Here is a 21,817-nt window from a genome sequence, read left to right as displayed (position 1 = left end):
GTGGCTGAAATGTCAGGGTCATTTCAGGTAATTATTACTGGACAATTGATAATTGTGGAGGGTTTAGCATGAGATTATTCTTTATTTTGATGAGTACTAAAATTGAACTTGATTTGATAACAAACTTTTTTTATTTTTATTTATTTATTTAATACATTTGTTTAGTGGGTGTTGTCCGACTGGGCCAGGTGCCCATTTTCAGTGGAGACCCAGGGAGAAAAGCTCCACAATAATACAAAAAACAAATATTACAAAGTATATTTAAAGAATGCAGTCAAGGCAATGGTACAGTACAATGCAAAGACATAATAGTGCAGTACAATCTACAGAGCAATACAGGCAATAATACAAAAAGCAGCAGAACAATACAGGTACTGGCCGAAATGTCATGGCCAAACATGGCGATAATAGGGGCGGAGCAGATTGAACAAATGCCAGCCAATAGAACTGTAATAATGTTTTCAACTAACTGAAACTTTACCAGTTTTCAGGCAATTAGTACTAATGAAATCAAGGAGGCAGCTGAGCATGACTAGCTGTAGAAATGCAGTTACCAAGTCAGGTACATGGCAGTTGAGGTGATCCATAATGATTTAGTAAGTTTTCATTTTTAGTTTCCTTAAACCAATAAGGCATTCAACATGTCCTTTTGTGATCACAGAGAGGTATGTGATAATATGAAAATATATGGTACTAAGAGTTGTCAATGGCTACAGGGTTCATGGTACCATTCGTTTATTGTTTAAGTTGTGTGCCTTATGCAAAGTCGACTGTGGATGCAACTGAACACACCTGTACTGATCCCAAGGAGTCTGAAAGACTGGGCAATGTTACACCTTGGAATTAGAGTAATGCAATGTGGGTCCTTAAAGTAATCAAGGATAATGCAGATCCTCAGACCTTCAGAGACTAGGTCTTCAAGATTCTTTGTCTTCTTATTTGGACCCTTCCAACCTTAACAAGAGACACTATTATTTCATCATTCTTCTTGGCTGACACTTGGTATTATAAAGGTGCTTTTGAGATCCAGCATTGTCATTTGGGCAGAGATAAACAATAGGGAAAGAAATGAGTGATACATCACCTTTTCTGATTTCTGTTCAAATAGGATATATACAAAATGTCATCATGTCATATCTTTGATCTCTGGGACCAGAAAGAGTCTTCTGTAGCATATCTTTAGATGGAAACAGAAGGCTTCCTTTCAATAACTCTCTTCCATAGCATTTTCATAGCACAGACTTCAAAGCAGTTAGGAAGGCTTTTGATGCACTTAGAATATATTTAAGAAAAAGCCGTAATACAAGGTATATTTTGTTACCTGACTTCAAAGCTTATTTCATCCATTTTTCCTGAAACATTAAAGCAGTTTAATGGCATAAAGAGACAAAGCCTGGGCTATGATTGAGATGTCGGAGTTTAATTAGAGGACCATTAATGAGAGAAGGTGATGGGGAAGAGGGAGTGAAAAGGACTGATGAGGCAATGCCTGTTCACCTCCATTTGGGAGAAGGGGAGGGTACACATGCCTGGGGTGCACTTTCCACATGAGACATCTTAATGGAGAGTTGAAGACCTCATGGAGGCATCTGTTTCAAGGAGCAAGGACTTCTGAGAGGGTACAAAACATATGCAAGTGGGTGACATGCCATATCTAAGGTATATTGCACACCAAACCCTGAGCATGCTACTGGACATGTATAGCAGGAACAGCTAGACCTCAAGAGTTTAATGTCCGGCTTCAGAAATTAAACCCCTCTTACTGCTTGAGTAGATTATGTCAGTGCAACCTTCATTCAAAACTAAACACTGGATGGGACAAATGACCTATAAGGCTCTCATCTCCTGGAAGAATAAATAGAATGATTGGGCAGATGGAGGGGATGACTCATGGTCATTAAGAGATCTTCTAATGACATTTGTCCCAGACAGTATTTTAGTTTAACCTTAGAATCATGTAGCGTGACCTATGCAGCAAGACATTTCTTTGCATGTACCTTGCAAATAACCATAAAGAATTGATGGTTAAAGCTGTACTGGCTTACTATTGGAATGAGGTGCCTTCCTTTAGGGAGCAGGCAGTTTAGAATATTTATCAGCAGATTTAAGAATATCTGACAGTAATCATGTTCCGTACCTAGTTGCCTGAGTATAAGACTCAATACAGTATTATTTAACAACCCTAAATCCTCCAGGAGGAATGATGTTGTAGAGGCACTCAGCCTCCCTCAGCCTCCATTGCCCAACTGTGTGACTTTGAGTGAGTCACTTAACCAGACACCGCTCCCGGGCTGAGTCTAAAAAAAGGTCCATAGGGATCAGGGCTCTACTCTGTAAAACAAATACAAATAAATAAATAAACAGGCATAATCTCAGTGCTTCAAGATTCTATTATACTGGATGTTTGCCAGTACTGCAGAATATTTTATCAAGTACAGTCCCTGAAATTTCAGAAACTATCCCTCTTTCTCTCTGTTTCAATGTTTTTGTCATGTCTCCAAAACATATTCAGAGCTGAAATTATTTACGATTCAATAGAACAACTGAGACCGATGATTAATCCAGTCAACTCCAAAAGCATAAAAATACAAGAAATAAGGTAAGTGGAACAATTGAATTAAACCAAGCAAGTAATTTATTCTCACAAATGTTTGTACACAATGCAAGTTTAAAAACTTTCACCTAAGAATAGGCTTCATCAGGCACAGCAAAGTATAAATGGATAGTACCTCAAATGCTCCTTAAATACAAAAAGTAGAGTCACATGATATACTTAGACAGTTAAATACTTCATTATACATGCTGATGTAATTCTTTAAGAACAAAATTTAAAGTCACATAACCATTTAAGCCTGGTTGTATATGTGCTCCCATATTATAAATCCATTTTAATTCGTAATTTTCTCTATTCAGTGGTATGTGTTCTCCTCTAAGGAGAAGATGCACTACTTTTAAAATCATGAACTTAAAGATATGAGTTTCTCTATTGTCAGCAAAATGCCTGTATAAAGGGTTGGCAGTGGTCTTCCTTTTAATGTCAGATAAGTGATTACCTATGCATTCTTTAAACTTCCATAATAGGCTGGTCATAGGTTACACTTAGCCAAATAAATAACATTTTGAGTATCTCAGTATCCGAAGGCTCTCATAATAAAATATGTGCCATATACTGGATGTTGAGAGGAAAGTCACCATCAAACCTTTAAACAGGCAAATTACTGACAATGGAAAAAATCATATCTTTGAGTACATGATTTTAAAAGCATATATACAACCAGGCTTGTATTTATGAGAATAAATGATGTGCTTGGTTTTATCCAGTCGTTCCAGTTACGAGTCACAACACGGTGACATTTTGCTACAGTACTGGAGCAAGTTACATCTTTTTGAGGAGACTGTTTTTACTTTTAAATGCTTACAGAGACGTCGTTTATACTTTTCGGCATACCTACAACATAAGGTCGTACCGAGGGGTGTAAGAATTTTTAAAATGCCCACTTACAGGGATAAATATCCTGATTTGCTTAGGAGGTACAGCTTGTCAATCTTAGCTGGTCCTTTAGATACATGGAGTTAATGAATGCTTATTTCTTACCAGCTGAGGAAGAACTGAAACAGATATTGGCCCCCAATATCCTGATCTCATTTCCAACATAGCACTATAAATTACTTCATGAAACCCTCAAACATATGACATCCTTTGAACAGAGATTTATTAAAACTAAAAATTGTAAACTTTTGCAGGACCTAGATGATTTTGTAAAAGGGCATATTTTCAGTTGGCCCAGAGGTAGCACTTCACGAAAGGAACTTACTGAACACTCACCAATCATTGATTCCACACCTGCACATGATAACATTTTACCTGAAAAATGTCCTACTACAGCAGATGAGAATTCAGTTTGCATCCTCATTCCTGTGGATTGTCCTTTTAGAAGCCCCATTGCCCATGTTGTGCAGCCCTGAACATGGAAGAAGAGCTTCAGGAAGAACCAGATGAAGCAACAGAATTGGCATCCCATTACCCACAGTAAAATGTAAACTTAAACGGTACTGATATGATTTGATTTTTAATCTATCAGAATATTGTTTGAAACCTGATGAACTTCATATTTTAAATAAAGGATTAACTTTTATTCCTTCAAAGAGAGCAGACATTTTGACCACCTTGACTGAGGTTAAATATTTTATTAGAACCTTGAATTTAGCTATTTCTTTTGGTAACAGCTTAGAATACGTACGGTGTCCATTTAAAAGAAGTAGTACATTTGTGCCATTTAAAATCTTGCAAGTGTTTGAGAAAGCTGTTGAAAGAGGTATCTATGAATTATATCAGTGAAGGAAATGTGACTCTTTCTGTAAGTTTACTGTATAAGAATTTGATGCTATTAAATCTTTGTTACGTAATCCTGGAATAATTATCAAACCTGCAGATAAAAGGGGTGGAGTAGTAGTTTTAAGTTCACATTATTACAACACAGCAATGTTTATGATGCCTGATACGGAAGAGTATGAATGCATTGCTAGAAAAGCTTGTAACATAATTATTCTGTGTGTTCAAGAGATTCTGGGCTCGATGCACGATTCATATAAAGTTAGCAGTGATTTATATAATTATTTTTTTACCCTTAACCCCAAGGTACCTGTTATATATGGAATACCTGAAATTCATAAATCTCTCTCCTCCCCCATTGAGGCCTATAGTGTCTGCCAGAGCATGGATTAATGAGCCAATTTTGAAGTATTTAGAAAAAAAATAAGGCCACATCTTGATAGGATGGGTGCTATAATTAAAGATAATAAACAATGTTCATAGGTTCATAGGTTCATACTAGGCTATCTGCCCTAGGGCATTTATAAGCCTAGCCAGAGTGTGTGTGGCTTTCACCACCCCTTAGGATGAGAATACTATACCCATTAGTTTGCTGTGCCTCTGTCCAGCAGTGACACAGAGATGATTCCCGGGGTAAACCTACGATCTCCCATCCACTCGGCAAGATTTCTCTTGAACAGAGTCAGTGAGGGGCTCTGCCTCACATGGACTGGGATTCTGTTCCATAGTGTAGGGAGTCTCTGGGTGATGAATCTGTCCCTCCAGCACGTCCTATTTATATCCGTGTTGAGGTTTAAGTCTCTTGCTCTCGTGGCTCTGGTGGATTTGGATTTTTGAGGTGGAGCATGTCCATTAATTCCGGGTTGGACATGGCCTTGTATGTCAGGCACAGATCACCTCTGAGCAGACGGTATGCGACTGAATAGAGCTGGAGTTTCTTCAGTCGGGAATCGTATGACATATGTTTGAGCCCTTTATCCTTTTGGTGAGGAACTTTTGGGGTCTTTCCAACTGCTGCAGGTGTCGGGTAAGGTACATTCAATGGGGCATTGTACTCAATCATTGGTCTGATAAGTGAAGAGTACAGGGTACAATGACCTCTCCTGATCTGCATGTGAATCCCTTCATGATCAGGTGGGCAATGTAGAAGGTCTTCCTAACCACTTTGGCAATGTGAGTGTCAAAGAGAGGTTACTGTCAACTTGGGTCCCCAGGTCCCTGATAACTTCTTCCGTGTTTAATGGATTACCACCTATGTGGTAATTAGGGGTTACCTTGTTTTTCCCAAAGGGTATGACTATACATTTTTTGGCATTTAGCTTAAGGCCGTGGCTCTGGCACCAGTTATCCATTTCTATGAGACCTCTCTGGAGGATGTCTGTGTCTGATGGAGTGTCAATTATGGTGCCCAGTTTGCAGTCATCTGCAAATTTTGTTAGCCACAATCCCCCTATGTTTGCCTGCACTTCAGAAAAATAAATGCCGAACAAGAGGGCGCCCAGGACTGAGCCCTGTGGGACACCGCTTGTGACCGGCTTAGAGTCTGACATGGCACCAGCAACTCTAACCCTGTGTGTTCTGTCCTTGAGCCAGTTTGCAACCCATCTTGTGACATATGGGTTTACATCTAAGCTGGTGAGCTTTTCTATGATGTCCGAGTGGGGTATTGTGTCGAATGCTTTTGCTAGGTCAAGGTAGGCTGTGTGAACTGCCTTACCCTCATCAATGGCCTTAGTGACTGTTTTGAAAAAGTCGACGAAGTTCAAGAGGCAGGATCTGCCCTTGACAAAGCCAAATTGGGTAGGATCCAGTGTCTGTAGGTCCCCAATGTCTTTATTTATGAGTTCCATTATGATCCTCTCCATAGCTTTGCAGACAAGGCTCATCAAGCTTATGGGGTGGTAATTTCCAGGGTCCATAGAAGCACCGCCTTTGTGGAGTGGGACCACAGTTGCCGTACGCCATTCTTTGGGTACGTATCCTGTAGTAAGGCTAAGATTAAACAGCAGCCTTATGTGTGGGTTTAGTTCCTCATTGAGTTCGTGTAGCGCACAGCCGGGGACACCGTCTGGTCCCAATGATGCTGTGTTTTTTGCTTTAGAGAGAGCAGCTCTCACCTGGGCATCTGAGATGTTTGGGAGGCTAGACTCTGGTGGGATAGATATTTCTCCTTTTGTGGGGGAGGGAAGGGAGAAATTTGCACTGAACCCGTCTGCCAGTATGTTGGCAATGTCTGTAGGTTCAGTGATTTTTTTTATCATTTTGGACTAATTCTGAGCATATCTGGGAGTTTCCACCCAGGTTTCTAACATAGCTAAAGAAGGCCTTATGATTGTCTTTTGTATCATTAGCGATTTTTCTCTCAAAGTTGGCCTTGGATGATTTTATGAGTGATCGTAGTTTTTTGCTAGTATTGATCAGAGATGACTTCCCTTTTAGGGATTTTGCTCTGTCATGTAGTAGCTTTCTCCTCTTGTTGTAGAGTTTGTTTATGGCTGGGGTCCACCAGACCGGGCGCCTGCCTTTGGTGGAAAGGGTCTTGATTTTATTAGGGATTGCTTGATCCATACATTCCTGGAAGTGCTCGTAGAAGGCATTTGTAAGGGTTTCAGCAGCGTGGGTTGTGGTTTCCACTGGCTCAGGGGCCTTGAAGGATACCACTCCAGTCTTAAGAAGTGTGAAGTTTGCTTTTGAGAAGTTCTTCACTGTGGTCTTTTTTGCTGGGGGGTGGGGGTGGGATGTGGATCTCCAATGAGATTAATTTATGGTCTGATCTCACCAATGAGGGATATACTTCCGGTGTGGAGCATTTTGTCCCCATGTTTGTGATGATCAGGTCTAGTATATTTTCTCCTCTTGTGGGAATGGTGACTAGTTGTTCCATAGCATTTGAGTTTATGAACTCCAGGAACCTTTGGGCTAGGGTGTTGGGGCTTGAGTAATGTTCCCAGTCTATGTTTGGGTAGTTGAAGTCACCCAATATGATGGTATTTGGAGAGACATTCATACTCTCCAGTGTCTTCAGGAAGGCTGTGTGGGTTTCCTGAGTTTGAGAAGGTGGTCTGTAGCATGCTACAAACTGTAGGGCAGTTTTACCTATGGTTAATTGCACCTGGATGGTCTCCGATGCTTCGTGCGTTGCCACTAACCTGGAGGTGTGGGTATCCTTTATGAATATGGATACTCCCCCTCCTTTTGTGGTTCGGTCCAGATTTTGGGGCTGGAACGCATTATATAAGGTATAACCTGATAGTGCTGTGGTGCTCTCAGGAGCCTTGAACCAGGTTTCAGTCACAGCACAGACATCAATGTTCTCCATACTGAGGAGGGCTTCGAGGGCGTGCATCTTGAGGTTTAGACTTCTGGCATTGAGCAGTATTACCCTTAGTTTTTCTCCATTTTTGTTTTCTAGGGCGGTAGGTTTATCATTTGAGCCTTGCCTAAAAAAGGCACTATGGGGGTGGCAAGAGCCTTTGCCAATATCCTGAAGCCCAGGGGTGACAGGTGCAAGCCCTCCCTTGTGAAGCAGCGTAGCTTGTCAAGCATGTCATCCCAGGCAGACAGACATTGGATCCCCTTAGAATGACACCAGTAATTAAGCCAATTATTAAAGCTGATCATTTTGTCTCTGTATTGTGGCATCATTCTTGGTGAGGGTAGGATACTGCTCAGGGTCAGGGTCATACCGGCCTGGGCTACATAATCTGAGAGCTCCTCTATGTCTCTTCATGTAGTCCAGGGAGGTATATCTCAGGTCGTTCACACCGGCATGGACAATGACTGAGTCATACTTGTACTTGCTGTGGAGTGACATGAGTGCTTGTGTTATGTGGCGGATTCTAGCGCCTGACAGGCAGCTTACTGTGATCTTTTCCTTGTTCAGTCTGGTGAGTGGGACGTCAGTGTGTCTGACTATGGAGTCACCTATAACAAGTGTGTCTGGCATTGTGTTTGGCCTTAAGGGCTGTGACTGTTTAGCACACTGACTTTGGGAACTATGTGTTGCATGTCTTATGTCTTGAGGTGGCAGTTGCTTGGGTGAATATCTAAATCATTTGTATGAATGGCCACATGGAAATATTAGTAATGACTGCTAGTTTGCTTCATTAGATGTAGATTCTTTGTTTATGGTTATCCCTCATGAAGAGGGCATTGAGAACATTAAGTTACTTTTGATAAAGTATTCTGAATACACCATAGACACAACTGAATTATGTGAACTAGTTTTGCATAAGAATGTTCTTCTGTTTCACACTAAGTTTTATTATCGGCAAAAGGGAATAGCTATGGGGACAGCTGTAGAAAACACATATGCAAATATAGTTATGTATATGGGGGAGGAAAAATATGTTTTGTCTAGTTGTAATCCATTTTGTGACAACATTGTGTTCTACAGATGTTACGTTGATGACCTCTTTTAGATATGGTGAGGCAATGATTTACTTTTCGACAATTTCTTTGATTATTTATATAATGCAGTTCATTTTCTTAAATTTAGATTGATAGGTTCATAGGTGTGTACTAGGCTAATGGCCCTGGAGCCTTTACAAGCCTAGCCCAAAGGATTACCCTGGCATCGTGCCACCTGACCTTAGTTCCCAGTGCCTCTGTTGGGTAAAGCTACTGGAGTGATCCCTGGGATGAATTTTCTGTTTCCCATCCACTCATCAAGATTTCTGTTCAAGAGGGCCAGTGAGGTGCTCTGTTTGACATGTATGGGAAAGGAAATGTCATTAGAAAAACATTTTTTTAGATATTACTATTAGTAAAGATGTGGATGGATTAGTCCAGACTGAACCCTGTAAGAAGCCAGTTAAAAGGAACTACTATTTATACCATAGCAGTATGCATCCAGCCTTTACCTTAAAAAACATAGATACTAACCAGATGTATAAAGTAGCTAAACAGACAACAACATGATCGTTCAGTTACAAAATATTGGTAGAGAATTTAACGAGACAGTGTATTCTCATGCAGAGGTTACTAGAGCTAAAACAGAGGTAACTCAACAAGATACACGTTCTAGACCTATGTATGACTCTACTGTTGAAAATGTGGCACAAGGAATATAAACAAACAAAAGTCTACTAGGTGTTTTTTAAGTTTCAATAAAAGCATTTTCGCCATTCAGAAAATTATTAAGAAGCATTGGTCTATATGAGGTGACATTCCCCAATTAACTGAAATAGTTTCCACACAACCTATGCTTGCATATAATCATAGTACAAACTTAAAGAATACCATATGCTACAAAGAACAACCTAAACATAATAAGTATGTGTGTATATATATATATAGGTTCATAGATTAGTACTAAGCTAACTGCCCTTATGAGCCATTTTAAGCCTAGCCAATTGTCCCTTGTGAGACTCAAACCCTGCACATTGTGTTTGCAAGGCAAACACCTTAACCATTAGGCCACCCTCCCAACCCATATATATTGTATGTATATATAGATTATATATATATATATATATATATATATATATATATATATATATATATATATATATATATATATTTGTTTTTCTTTCGGCTTTTCCTGGTTAGGGGTCACCATCACAGCAGAACTCTGGTCCACTAATGATTGGCAGTAGATTTTTACAGTGCCGAGGTGCCAGCTTGATGCCCAACCTTCAACGAAGGCACGCCCATTCAAGCATGTCTTTTGAACGCTACTCGACCATGGGGAGGACATGCAGACTCCACACAGAAGGCACTCCAGCTGAGAATCGAACGGGAGAACCTCTTGCTGTGAGGCGACAATGCTATCATTGCACCACCGCGCGCACACACACACACACACACACACACACACACACACACACACACACACACACACACACACACACACACACACATACTGACTAACAAATGCAGCATCCAGTATATGGTACAGATTTTATTTTGAGAGCTTATGGAAACTTTGATAAGTCAAAATGTTATTTCTATGGCTAATTGTAACCAATACCCTACCTATTATGTAGACACGATTAATAGGAAGTTTAAAGAACTCAGAGGTAATCACTTATCTGACTTTAAAAGGAAAGTCACCACCAACCCTTTATGCAGGCATATTGCTGACAATGGAGAAAATTATATTTTTAAGTTCATGATTTTAAAGGCAGTGCATCTTCTCCTTAGAGGCAGAGACATATGACTGATTATAGAAAATTAAGAATTAAAATGGATTCATAACATGAGAGCACATATACAACCTGACTTAAATGGTTATGTGACTTTAAAGTCTGTTCTTAAAGAATTACCTCAGCATGTATATTTATGTCTTTAACTAAGTGTATCATGTGAGTCTAGTTTTTGTATTTAAGGAACATTTGAGGTATTGTTCTTTTATACCTTGCTATGCCTGATGAAGCCTGTTCTTAGGTGAAAGGTTTTAAACTTGTGTTGTGTACATCCATTTGTGGGAATAAATTACTTGCTTGGTTTTATTCAGTTACTTTATTTCTTGGAAATTATTTAAGATTAAGCTGATGCTGACATTCTAAAAGTCATTACACAAACTAAATTTACAGCCCAAAAAATCTGCTAAAAAGCACATGGAAATACAAGAGGGAAAAATAGCCTTACACTTTTGGTTGACATATGAAAGAACTCTGAATAAATAAAAAGGATTTGTTTCTAACATAAATTAAACAAACATGATACTCAAATCTCAGAAAAGGAGTATAAATATAGTTGTATACTCATATAATTTTCTTAATTACTTTTGCAATTAAGAAAATGTAAAGTAATACCATACAGTAATGTTGTTACAGGGGTTCCACCTCTGCCCATTACTGACAGGGGTGGCAGGTGCTGACTGAGGTTTCTTTTTGGGGATAAACTCTTGGTTAGGCTTGTAAGGGACCCAGGGTCATTAGCCTAGTAACCTCCTATAATCCTATGACCCTATAACTAAGTGATTTGTAAGGGGTTTATTGGTTAGGATAATACTTTTCGTATTGATGACCTCTGCCCATAAGGGATATGGGGGCCAGACCAGGGATAAACTTACAATTTCCCATCCAATCATTAAGGTTCTTTTTGAAGAGGGTAAGAGATGAACTCTGTTTTGCATGGATGGGGAGCCTGTTCCAGAGCATAGGGATCTTCTGTGGCAGATATCTGTCTCTCCAGCACATTCTGTTTATGTCACAAATGAAGTTCAGATCCTTGGATTTAGAGTTTCTGGTTCTGTTTGTTTTGCCCAAGTACAACAGATCTGTCAAGACTGCGTCTGAGGAAACCCAGTAAGCCAGGCATAAATCCCCTATCAACAGCTTGTAAGAGAGTGAGTACAGAGGAGGGCATTTAAGCAATTAGTGTAGGACAGGTTGTTCATGCCCTGAATTCTCTTGGTAAGTAACATTTGTGGGCATTCCAACTATTACAAGTATCTGGTTGAGAACATTGCAAAGGCAGCATTGTACTGAATGATAGGTCTGATAAGTGCCAAGTAGAGCAGTATTATAACTTCCGTGGTCATGGATACTATACCCTTAACTGGGCGACATAAAATGATTTTCTTACTCTCTTAGCTATGTGTTGATCAAAGGGCAGATTGCTGTCTACAAATATTCTGATATCCCTTACTACTGAGTCAGGCATTAGGGTGTGTTTTATCGATGGAGTAATTAACTTGGGTAAGAAGTTTCACAAAAGGCATTATAATGCATTTTTTTGGCATTGAGATTTAGATCATGGATTTGGCACCAGTCATTTATGTGTTAAATCTTCTTGCAAGATATTGATGTCTTTGGGGAACTCTATAATAGCACCCCAGTTTACAGTCATCTGTGAATTTGGTGAGCCAGAGGCCTTGAATGTTGGCCTTGACGTCCAAGAAATAGATGCCAAGCAGGCACAGGCTCAGCATGGAGTCCTGGGGTATTCCACTGGTGACCAGTCTCTTGGTGGAGGTGGTCTCAGTAATTCTGACTTCTTGGGTCCTGTCTGTGAGCCAATTGGCAATCTATTGAGTTATATAGAGGATTATGCTCAACTCAGAGAGCTTGTCAACAATGCCTGAGTGGGGTATTGCATTGAATATCTTGACCAGGTCACTATACGCAGTATGAACTGTTTAACCATCTTCCATTGCCTTGGTGACCCTGTGAAAGAAGTCTACCAGTTTAAGAAGGCATGACTTTTCTTTAACAAAGTCAAATTTGAATGGATCCAGTGTCTATAGATGGACCAGTGTCCTTGGTTATTATTTTCATGATAAATCTTTCTATGGCTTTGCATATTAAGCTTGATAGACTGATGGATCTGTAGTTCCATGCATTGATTGTTGGTCCATTCATGTGGATGGGAATGATTGTTGTAGTCCTTCATTCACTTGGAACATAGTGTTTTTCAAGTCTGTAGTTGAAGAGTGTCTCAAATGGTCCTGAATTTATCAGCCAGTATATTTGCTGCATCACCATGATTGGTGAACACAGGTACCGTTCACCACCATTTCAACACACTGCTGTGTGTTATCTTTAAGGTTCTGGGCATAGCTGAAGAAGGCCTTGTGATTGTGTTTAGCCTGCAAGGCTACCCTGGCCTTGATGGACTTTATTAGACCTCTTAGTTTTTTGTTTACATGTATAAGTGAGCACTTGTCTTTATGTGAGTTGCACTTCTTGATTTTGGCTATGAGTTTTTCTCTCTTATTATATATCCAGTTTAGGTGAGGATTGCACCAATGGGGTTTGTTTTAGTGTTTGTTTTGGGGTTTACTTCTGGTAGGTATAGCAGCCTCTATTCACCCATTTACATGTTTATATAAGGTATCTGTGAATAATTCTGCATATATAGTCATATTTTCAGGGTTAGAGCAAGCTTTAATTTTGACATATTGTCACTTAATAAGATGTATTTTACCCTAGAATAGCTATTAAATGTTACTAATTCAGCTGGGTTTTCTGAGTTGATTTTTTTCCTTCAAAGGAGACAGCTTTATGATCTGACCTCACTTGACATGGGGGGGGGTGAGTATTTGATCCAGTATGACCCTGGTTGGAGTCTGCTCCGTCTTTGCCAGTGTGTTTGTGTTAAAGTCCGGAAAGCATTCTGCCTGTGAGTTTGAGGCAGTGTAAGTTTCCCAGTCTATTAAGAGGTAGTTATATCACCCATGAATAGGGTGTTTGGTTGGATGATGAGTGCCACTAGTATATTCAGGTAAGAGTTATGAAACACTAGGAATATAGACGGTGACCTGTAGCTAGCCATGATATGGTAAGAGTCCTTATACACAGTGACTTGCACCTGGATGAGTTTCATGGTATAATCCTGTTTAACAAACCTGGAGGTATGCTTGTGGGCAACATAGATCAAGAAACCTCCACCTTTGGCCCCAGTCTGTGACATTGTTGGTTTAACTGTGTAGAAGGCACTGTAGCTTTGCAATGCCAGAGTACATTCTATGGCTTTAAGCCAAGTATAGGTGACAGCACAGATGTTTACATTCTCCAGCATGAGGAGACACGTGGAGTTTTTTTTATTTAGGCTCCTAGCATTGAGTAGTAATACCTTAATGTAGCTTGGAGACTTTTTCAATATGTTGGTAGTTTTTGTAATTTTGGCATTGCCTGAAAAAGACTCTAATGTGCGGATGATGTTTTAGCAAACATCCAAAATGTTAGGGGGCACAGGTGCAGCCCATCCTTGGCAAAGCAATGTGATCTGTTGACCATTACCTCCCATACTGACAGATATTGGATCACCTGGAGTGACAACAGACACTAAGCCAATTATCAAAATCAATCATGTTATGTCCATACTCTGGCATTATCCTTGGTTAAGGGAGAATGTTGCTCAGTGCGAAGCGCATACCTGTCTGTGACAAATATTCCAAGATGACCATTATTTCTGTTTTCATACAGTCTAGTGATGTCTCAGGTTATTTACACCCACATGGACTATGATAGATGACCTGAGTGTGTGCATGTTATTGTGGATTCTGGCTGCAAATAAGTAGCTAATCATTATTCTCTCCTTGTCTAACCTGATCAGAGGGACATCTGTGTGTCACACAAAGGAGTCCTCAATGACACGAGTATTAGGTGAGGTATATGCTTATCTGATGGGCTTTGTTCTTGCAGACCGCTGGGTACAGGCTTATATGAAATGTTTAGTGTTGCTTTTATTGTGGGTTTTAGTGATTGTTGAAGAGCAGTGTTGCCATCAGGCAGCTGTGGAGGTCTTTGACATTTGGGAAGGCTTCTTTCAAACCCCTCAGCATAAGACAGTGTGTGTGTGTGTGTGTGTGTGTGTGTGTGTGTGTGTGTGTGTGTGTGTGTGTGTGTGTGTGTGTGTGTGTGTGTGTGTGGTGAGTGTATGTGTGAGGGATGTAGTGTGACAACCTCATTTGTATATGACATATTTGCCTACAAGGAAGTTGTGTATTTCTGTAATGATTAACTGATTGCTGAGAACACGAGACAATTGCTACATTGCCTCAGTATGCCTAAATCTATCAAGCTGGCCACAGTGACATTAGGAGATTGCTTATCTGTGTGGTCTGGTCCTGTTATAATTTGGACTGTTAAGGATTAAAGATTGGGTTTTAGCAAGGGCCTCTAGGGTAGTTCCTGGGGATAAGGGCAAGATGTTGCATAATGCTAGGATATGGAAGTGGCATTCTGTACACAACTTAGTTTCTGAGGCAAAGGGAAAGATGTTATATAGTGCTAGGATAACGTAGTGCTAGTCAGTGTGGAAGCTAGCTGCTTTAAGCTTAATTCCATGCAATGCTATGCTGTTTTACAGGTTTAGGACATAATACTAATTATATAGGAACATTTTATTGTCTAAACATTTGCTACAATACATGGGACTGTTAACTCTTGCTGCATGGTGGGCAGTACGGAGCAGGCTTGCCAGATATATCACAAAGAAAACAAAAGCTTGAAAATGGACTCATGTGCCTGTTAGCCAATAATCAACCACACTTTAAGCTTGAAATTTGACTCCTGTACCCTCTAGACAATAAACACACATTAAGCTCCCTTGAGTTGTGTCCAACTCAGAAAAATCAGGTAAACAACTTTTGTGACAAGATGGATGATCCTGGAGTTTCTTAATGTAAGCACAAAAAAGTAGCTCTCTAGTGAAGTGTAAACAACAACTATCAAGCAACTAAGTTCCTGGCTAATTCACCCATCTGCAAGGCAATTTGGAAGAAAACGGAAGGAAAACCAACAAACTGAAATGACTATTTTTGCCACAAAATTAAAAAATGCTTTAAAAATACTCAGCAGCAACAATCACTATGTAAAACAAGTACAAGTGCAGAAAATGATGTGACCCAGGTTCATTTGGCAGACACAGTTCCTAAGAAACTGGAATGGAGAATATGACATTTGCTGACTCATCTATCTTAGTGGGAGATAAATGATTTCCCAGTCAAAGCTGACTGGAAACTGTACTTCTGGAGTACATTTTTTTTAATTATTATTTATTAGTGTTCACCGCTTTTAACTACATTTTCTGTTTACTTGTCAGGGTCCCTTTAAATAGATTATTTGTTCAAGATGATTATTTATTGGTCACTTGTGATCACATGATTTTGTGTAACAATTTTAAATGCAATGACATTTTTCTTGATTAGTTTTTTTCTGAGGAAGTCCATTCCAATTATTTGGATGAATGTTTAGCTTAACATGTGTTTTTCTTATATGAATAAACTTTGATGTTGGTAATGTCATGTTGGGCATAGGTGTTTTGTCTTTGTTCAAATAGAAATTTGAAAGAGAGAACAAGTGATCGCCTGTCTGAAATAAGGAGAAATATATGTGAATTCCTTGTACAAATATGTATGTCTATCAGAAACTAGCATAAACAAAACAAAGAATTTTTATATATATATATAAAACTCTAAAAACATTTATTGAAGAGGTAAGCGCTTTCACATAAAAATGCTTCTTCAGACTTTTACACACAATAAAAAACGGTCAAATATATATTATACAAAAATCAAATCTACCAATAAGGATTCACATTCAATTATCAACACCAATTAATATAAATCTTCTAAAAGAACAAATAAATCTAATAGACATAGTATAAAAATACTATGAAAACATTATAAAAACTTATAAAATCAAAGTGTATATAGAAATATAAAGAAAAGATATGTATAACATATATAACAAATAATGTATTAAAACAAACTATTTATTTAGGTACCCTCCGCTTTTTCAGAAAAGGTTTTATGTAAGCTCATTCATTAAAACCATGGCCCTATCAGCTCTTAGGATTATCATCCAATTATTTTCTTTGAACTCAGTGTGGTTCCGTATGTCTCCAAAACGTAAACTAGGGACAATAATGTCAATCACTCTAAAGGTGAAATGATGTGTCTCACCATGTTCCATAATATGCTTAGAGAGGGCATTACTAGCAATGCCCTTCCTTATATTATATATGTGTTCCCTAATTCTATCATGCAAGGGGCGATTAGTTTTGCCTACATAAAAAGACAAACACGTGTTTCAGAACTTAATACGTGGTCAAGGAATTAGAGCCTCGAGACTCAGTCCTACTGTTGATGGTTTTTGTACTGATATTAGTGATTTACAACAAAGACTTGTTTTCAGAGGGTATACCAAAGAAGAAATTCAGCTTAATTGGTGTGATTTGAATTCCCTCAGAGTAGGACCAGCAGCTCCTTATTATGGACCTAAGTTAACTAATTTAGATTTAGCTAAACCTATGGTTAAGAGACATTCTGATTGTGTGAGAATTCCACTATTTTTTACAAGAGATCAAAATACACTCTGTGGTATTTTCAGGGAGTGTTGGTCTATTTTACAAGTTGATCCTGAATTAGGTGATATTGTTGGCACCAGTCCTAAGTTTATTTTTAGGAATAAAAAGAATTTAAAGAGAATTATTTGTGGTCAGAAAACATTGCACAATGGGTCTGTTAAATCAGGCACTACCATACCATGTGGGTGTTGCAATTTCTGTGATTATATCAATACATCTGTATTGTTTGTTCACCCACATACCAAAAGACCTTTCTCTTTTAATGTGAATGCGAACTGTAAGACTATGAATGTTGTTTATCTTGCCCAGTGTGCGATCTGTTTGTCTTTTTATGTAGGCAAAACTACATGATAGAATTAGCAAACACATATATAATATAAGGAAGGGTATTGCTAGTAATGCCCTCTCTATGCATATTATGGAACATGGTGAGACACATAATTTCACCTTTAGAATGATTGGCATTGCTGTCCCTAGTTTACGTTTTGGAGACATACGGAACCACACTGAGTTCAAAGAAAATAATTGGATGATAATCCTAAGAGCTGATAGGGGCCATGGTCTTACTGAACGAGCTTCCATAAAACCTTTTCTGAAAAAGCGGAGGGTACCTAAATAAATAGTTTGTTTTAATACATTATTTGTTATATATGTTATACATATATTTCTATATACACTTTGATTTTATAAGTTTTTATAATGTTTTCATAGTATTTTTATAGTTTGTCTATTAGATTTATTTGTTCTTTTAGAAGATTTATATTAATTGGTGTTGATAATTGAATGTGAATCCGTATTGGTAGATTTGATTTTTGTATAATATATATTTGACCATTTTTTATTCTGGGTAAAGGTTTGAAGAAGCATTTTTATGTGAAAGCGCTTACCTCTTCAATAAACATTTTTAGAGTTATTTATATATATATATATATATATATATATATATATATATATATATATATATATATATATATATATATATATATATAAATTCTTTGTTTTGTTTATGCTGCCATGGTCGTTCTGCCAGTTATTACTTGGAATAATTATTTTTTCTGAACGAACGTTTATGCTGTGGATTTGTGTTCTTTTGTTTACTTTTTAAAAAAGAACATACTTTTACATTTGTTGTACTGCTGGTAGGACATGATAATACAAGAGGTGGTGACCTATTAACATTAGTAGAAAACAGATAATACAAGTGGATTGATATTCTAATGTCTGATAGGGAACCTGACTTAAAAGGTATGGATATTATAAAAACTGCATTGAAGATAAGGCCATTTAGAAAATAAAAAATATTGTAAAATATTCTTTATTTTTGCATTCAGTGTTTGCGATAGCTTTAACCAGTGCATCTACTTTAATTGACTTAAGCTATGTGCCAAGACTGAACAATAAGCTGAAAAGCTTGGAAGGCCCAACCTATTTAATTATCAAACTTCTGTTCTGTATACCTGAGGATGCACTCCATGTGGACGTTTATATAGATTTTATTGTTTTCAAATGAAGTGATCCTTTTTACTGCTCCTGAACCATATGTGATTGTTTTGTTGGTTCTTCCCAGTGTTGTGGTACAGAATTAATCTGCTGGAATTGCCTTGTGTCTGAAAAATCTTGAACAGTATAAGCTGACTGATAATTATGCCCATAAAAATAAAGATTGGCCAGAAATGGGCTGATATTTAATTTTGCCATTCTCTTCTGTCACATGCCCCCATTTTTGTCTCAAAAAATAACTTCTGCTTGATTAACATGTTTCAAGATCCATTTAATCATAGTAAAATTGTATTCATATACTACTCATGAGATATGATTATGCGCCTCCTATTGTTTCAGAAGCATAATAGCTTCATTTTCAACACAAACATCCAAAAATTGATACCAATGTCTGAAAGTGTCAAGGATTCTGATGCAGTCTGTCCAGAAGGATTGGGTTTAACCTGTATTTGTTATGACTTCCAATAGTCACAGATCCGCTAATTTGAATGCCATTTAACTGACACAGTACACCAAGGTAATATATCTAAATCCTTGGGAGATCATAAGCTTGCAAAAGTGACACTTCTAAACCCATAGAAGCACAAAACAAATACACACACACACACACACACACACACACACATTTTTTTTTGCAAGGGATATCCACCCCCACCTGCATCCTCTGATTTTTGAGGCAACACCAAATATTGTATATCTATTTATGTATCCATCTATAGCTAGATCTAAACTCTGTTTTCAAAAGCCTGGAACAAAGTGTAAAGTGAAAAAAATAAAATTCACATTATATTCTTCTAGTCCACTGAAAAAAAGCAACAACAGACAAAAAAAATGCATGCAGTTCAACCAATCATTGCCAAAGCATTAAATCATTAAAAACGGGGAGCAGACAGTCTTCTAGTTCAATATTTTAGCAGAGAACACATCAGCAAAATATATAATACAATCTACAGTCACAAAACATATTTATGTAGCCCCCTTGCCCCCTCGGGATGTGGGAATCTGACCCCATTTGCCTGATCCCTAAATATATTTCCCTTGGTTGTGCCAACTTGGAGAAACTGGAATAAATGTATTTCACTTTTCTCTGAGCTGATATCCCTAGCAGACTTGATAGGTACAGGGACAAGGAGTATATGACAAACTCCATACACTGAATGTGCAGCCCCTACAGCAAAACTTTTCCTTACTTACATTTACTTTTAACATTATAAAATAAAGGAGGCATGTTAAATGTTAGCAAAAAGCATGAACATTCTTTACAGTACAATTTTGCTAAATTTCAGTAAATGATCCAGTTTTGTAGTATAAAGGGTTAAAGCTCTGATTATGACCCAGGTAACACCATATTCTGAAGTGCTGAATATTCTATAGGACTTAGTGAGAGGGGAAGGAAATGAGGGGACAACACTGAATCATTCATTCTTGTGGAAAATGTCCATCAGTCCAATGCAAAGCCAACACCTACTGGACTAGAAGGTGATAGGAAAGTAACATTATGGATTACTGATAGGGCTTGGCTCTAACAACTCATATATGGTTGCCTTCATCTATAAAGTTCTATAATATCTTTTTCATGATGCATGCATAATCTTTTTGAACCACATGTGCAAGATTATACATGCATCTTGAGGAAGGTGTTAGGGAACCGTAACATGATGCATGTGCTCATGGTAGCTGCTAAGGAAAGGGGTTTAGTTTATAGAAAAAAAAACTTTATCATGTTAATACAAAATTCAGCTCACAACTGCTAAGATTATGCCATGTGGTTCTATGGTCTTGGGATAATTATGGTCCATCTTTAAACTTGCATAATCCTGGACCTGGGGGTGAATCCAGACCCACAAGCAATTGGGGTGATGACATATCTCACTGAATAACAAGCTGGAATAATTGTGCATTGAGAGAAAGGGGGAAAATGGCATAGTAGACAGCTATCACATAATTGCTTCAGCTGCTGACACACAGACAGACAAAGAGTAGGGTGTTGTGGTGTGGAGTTCAAAACAGTTGAGGTGACCCAGAGGAATGAACGTCCAAAGTGGGAACAGTGGTCTGATGGTCAACATACTGAAAGGGTCAGAAACCACAAAGTGAACAATGAAATTCTATAAATGTTACTATTTGTGCACACGTTATAAGGACTAGTATAAGGTTTAAGATATGGTATTACAATGTAGACTGGAGGGAAACACAGTTTAAAATAGAATTCTTTTATCTTTGCTTTTATTAATATTATTTTTCTTCCCCTTATTAATGGTTAGATACCTAAATTTATGCATTATGAATCCATGTGTATGCAGACATTATAGGGTGTGATCTTCAGTATATTTACTGTGGCAGATTAACTGTAATATTTCTATATGTAACACTGTGTCCTGTTAAAATGAATGTTTTCTTATTTAATGTTTTATAAATAAATGTTTCAGGAAGAGACAGGTAGGACATTTTATTAAAACTGTTTTATAATTCCAGGTAAACGGCAAACCTGCAATAATGGTTGGGAGTGTTTCCTAATGTGTTACACGTTTTCAGATGACTATAAGAACTGGAATGATGCTAGACGTGCATGTGAGGAAGACAATTCCCATCTGATAGTAATCAATTCTGACCAGGAACAAGTAGGTGAAGCAAGTAATACCTTTATATATTGATACATGGTTAATCATACCAGCCACTGATGTATAACCATCTGTGCTAAACCATAATCTAACTCATCAAATAAAGAGCTGCATATATTGTAGATGCACTGTGCAATTCTGAAGAGGCTTCTTTAGTCACATATGCAAAACAAAAAAACAGATCTCAATGCCAGAAGTGAAAACTCAGTTGCTTTATTATAGGACAAATCCAACAGGAAAACTTTTGGTAAAACTCCTTCCTCAATGCATATAACCCACAATTTAAAAATGTAGCTTTATATACAACACATGACTTCATCATCCAATAAAAATTCTTCACATTTTCCAGAAAGAAAATTGAAGAGACAGCACTATATAATATACACACATATATAATTAAAAAGAGTCATAAAAACAACTTAAAATTATTTTAATTTCAATTTTGTTTACATTTTAATACAGGTTTTAAACTAACTGACACATTCAAACTAGGTGCATGACCAGCTTATAATCTTAAAATTCAGCAATATTCAGCCAACTAACTTTAGTTAGTTTAAAGCCTTTATTAAAATATAAATAAATGAAAATGAAATGAAAAGAA

General features: G+C 37.8%; 1 protein-coding gene across 1 annotated transcript in view; it reads left to right on the top strand.

Annotated features, from left to right (window-relative positions):
- Positions 1–21,817, top strand: part of LOC122815740 (CD209 antigen-like protein B) — a 1,006,265-nt gene that overhangs the window by 605,056 nt on the left and 379,392 nt on the right. Inside the window, exon 5 of the mRNA XM_044088497.1 lies at positions 21,071–21,216. Within this exon, the coding sequence (XP_043944432.1) occupies positions 21,071–21,216 (146 nt within the window). The remainder of the gene's footprint in view (positions 1–21,070; positions 21,217–21,817) is intronic.

Source organism: Protopterus annectens, chromosome 1.part1 (genome assembly GCF_019279795.1).
Source record: "Protopterus annectens isolate FY-2018-M chromosome 1.part1, PAN1.0, whole genome shotgun sequence".
Taxonomy (NCBI): Eukaryota; Metazoa; Chordata; order Ceratodontiformes; family Protopteridae; genus Protopterus; species Protopterus annectens.
Note: the sequence above shows the minus strand (reverse complement) of the source record. Positions and strands in the feature narration are given on the sequence as shown.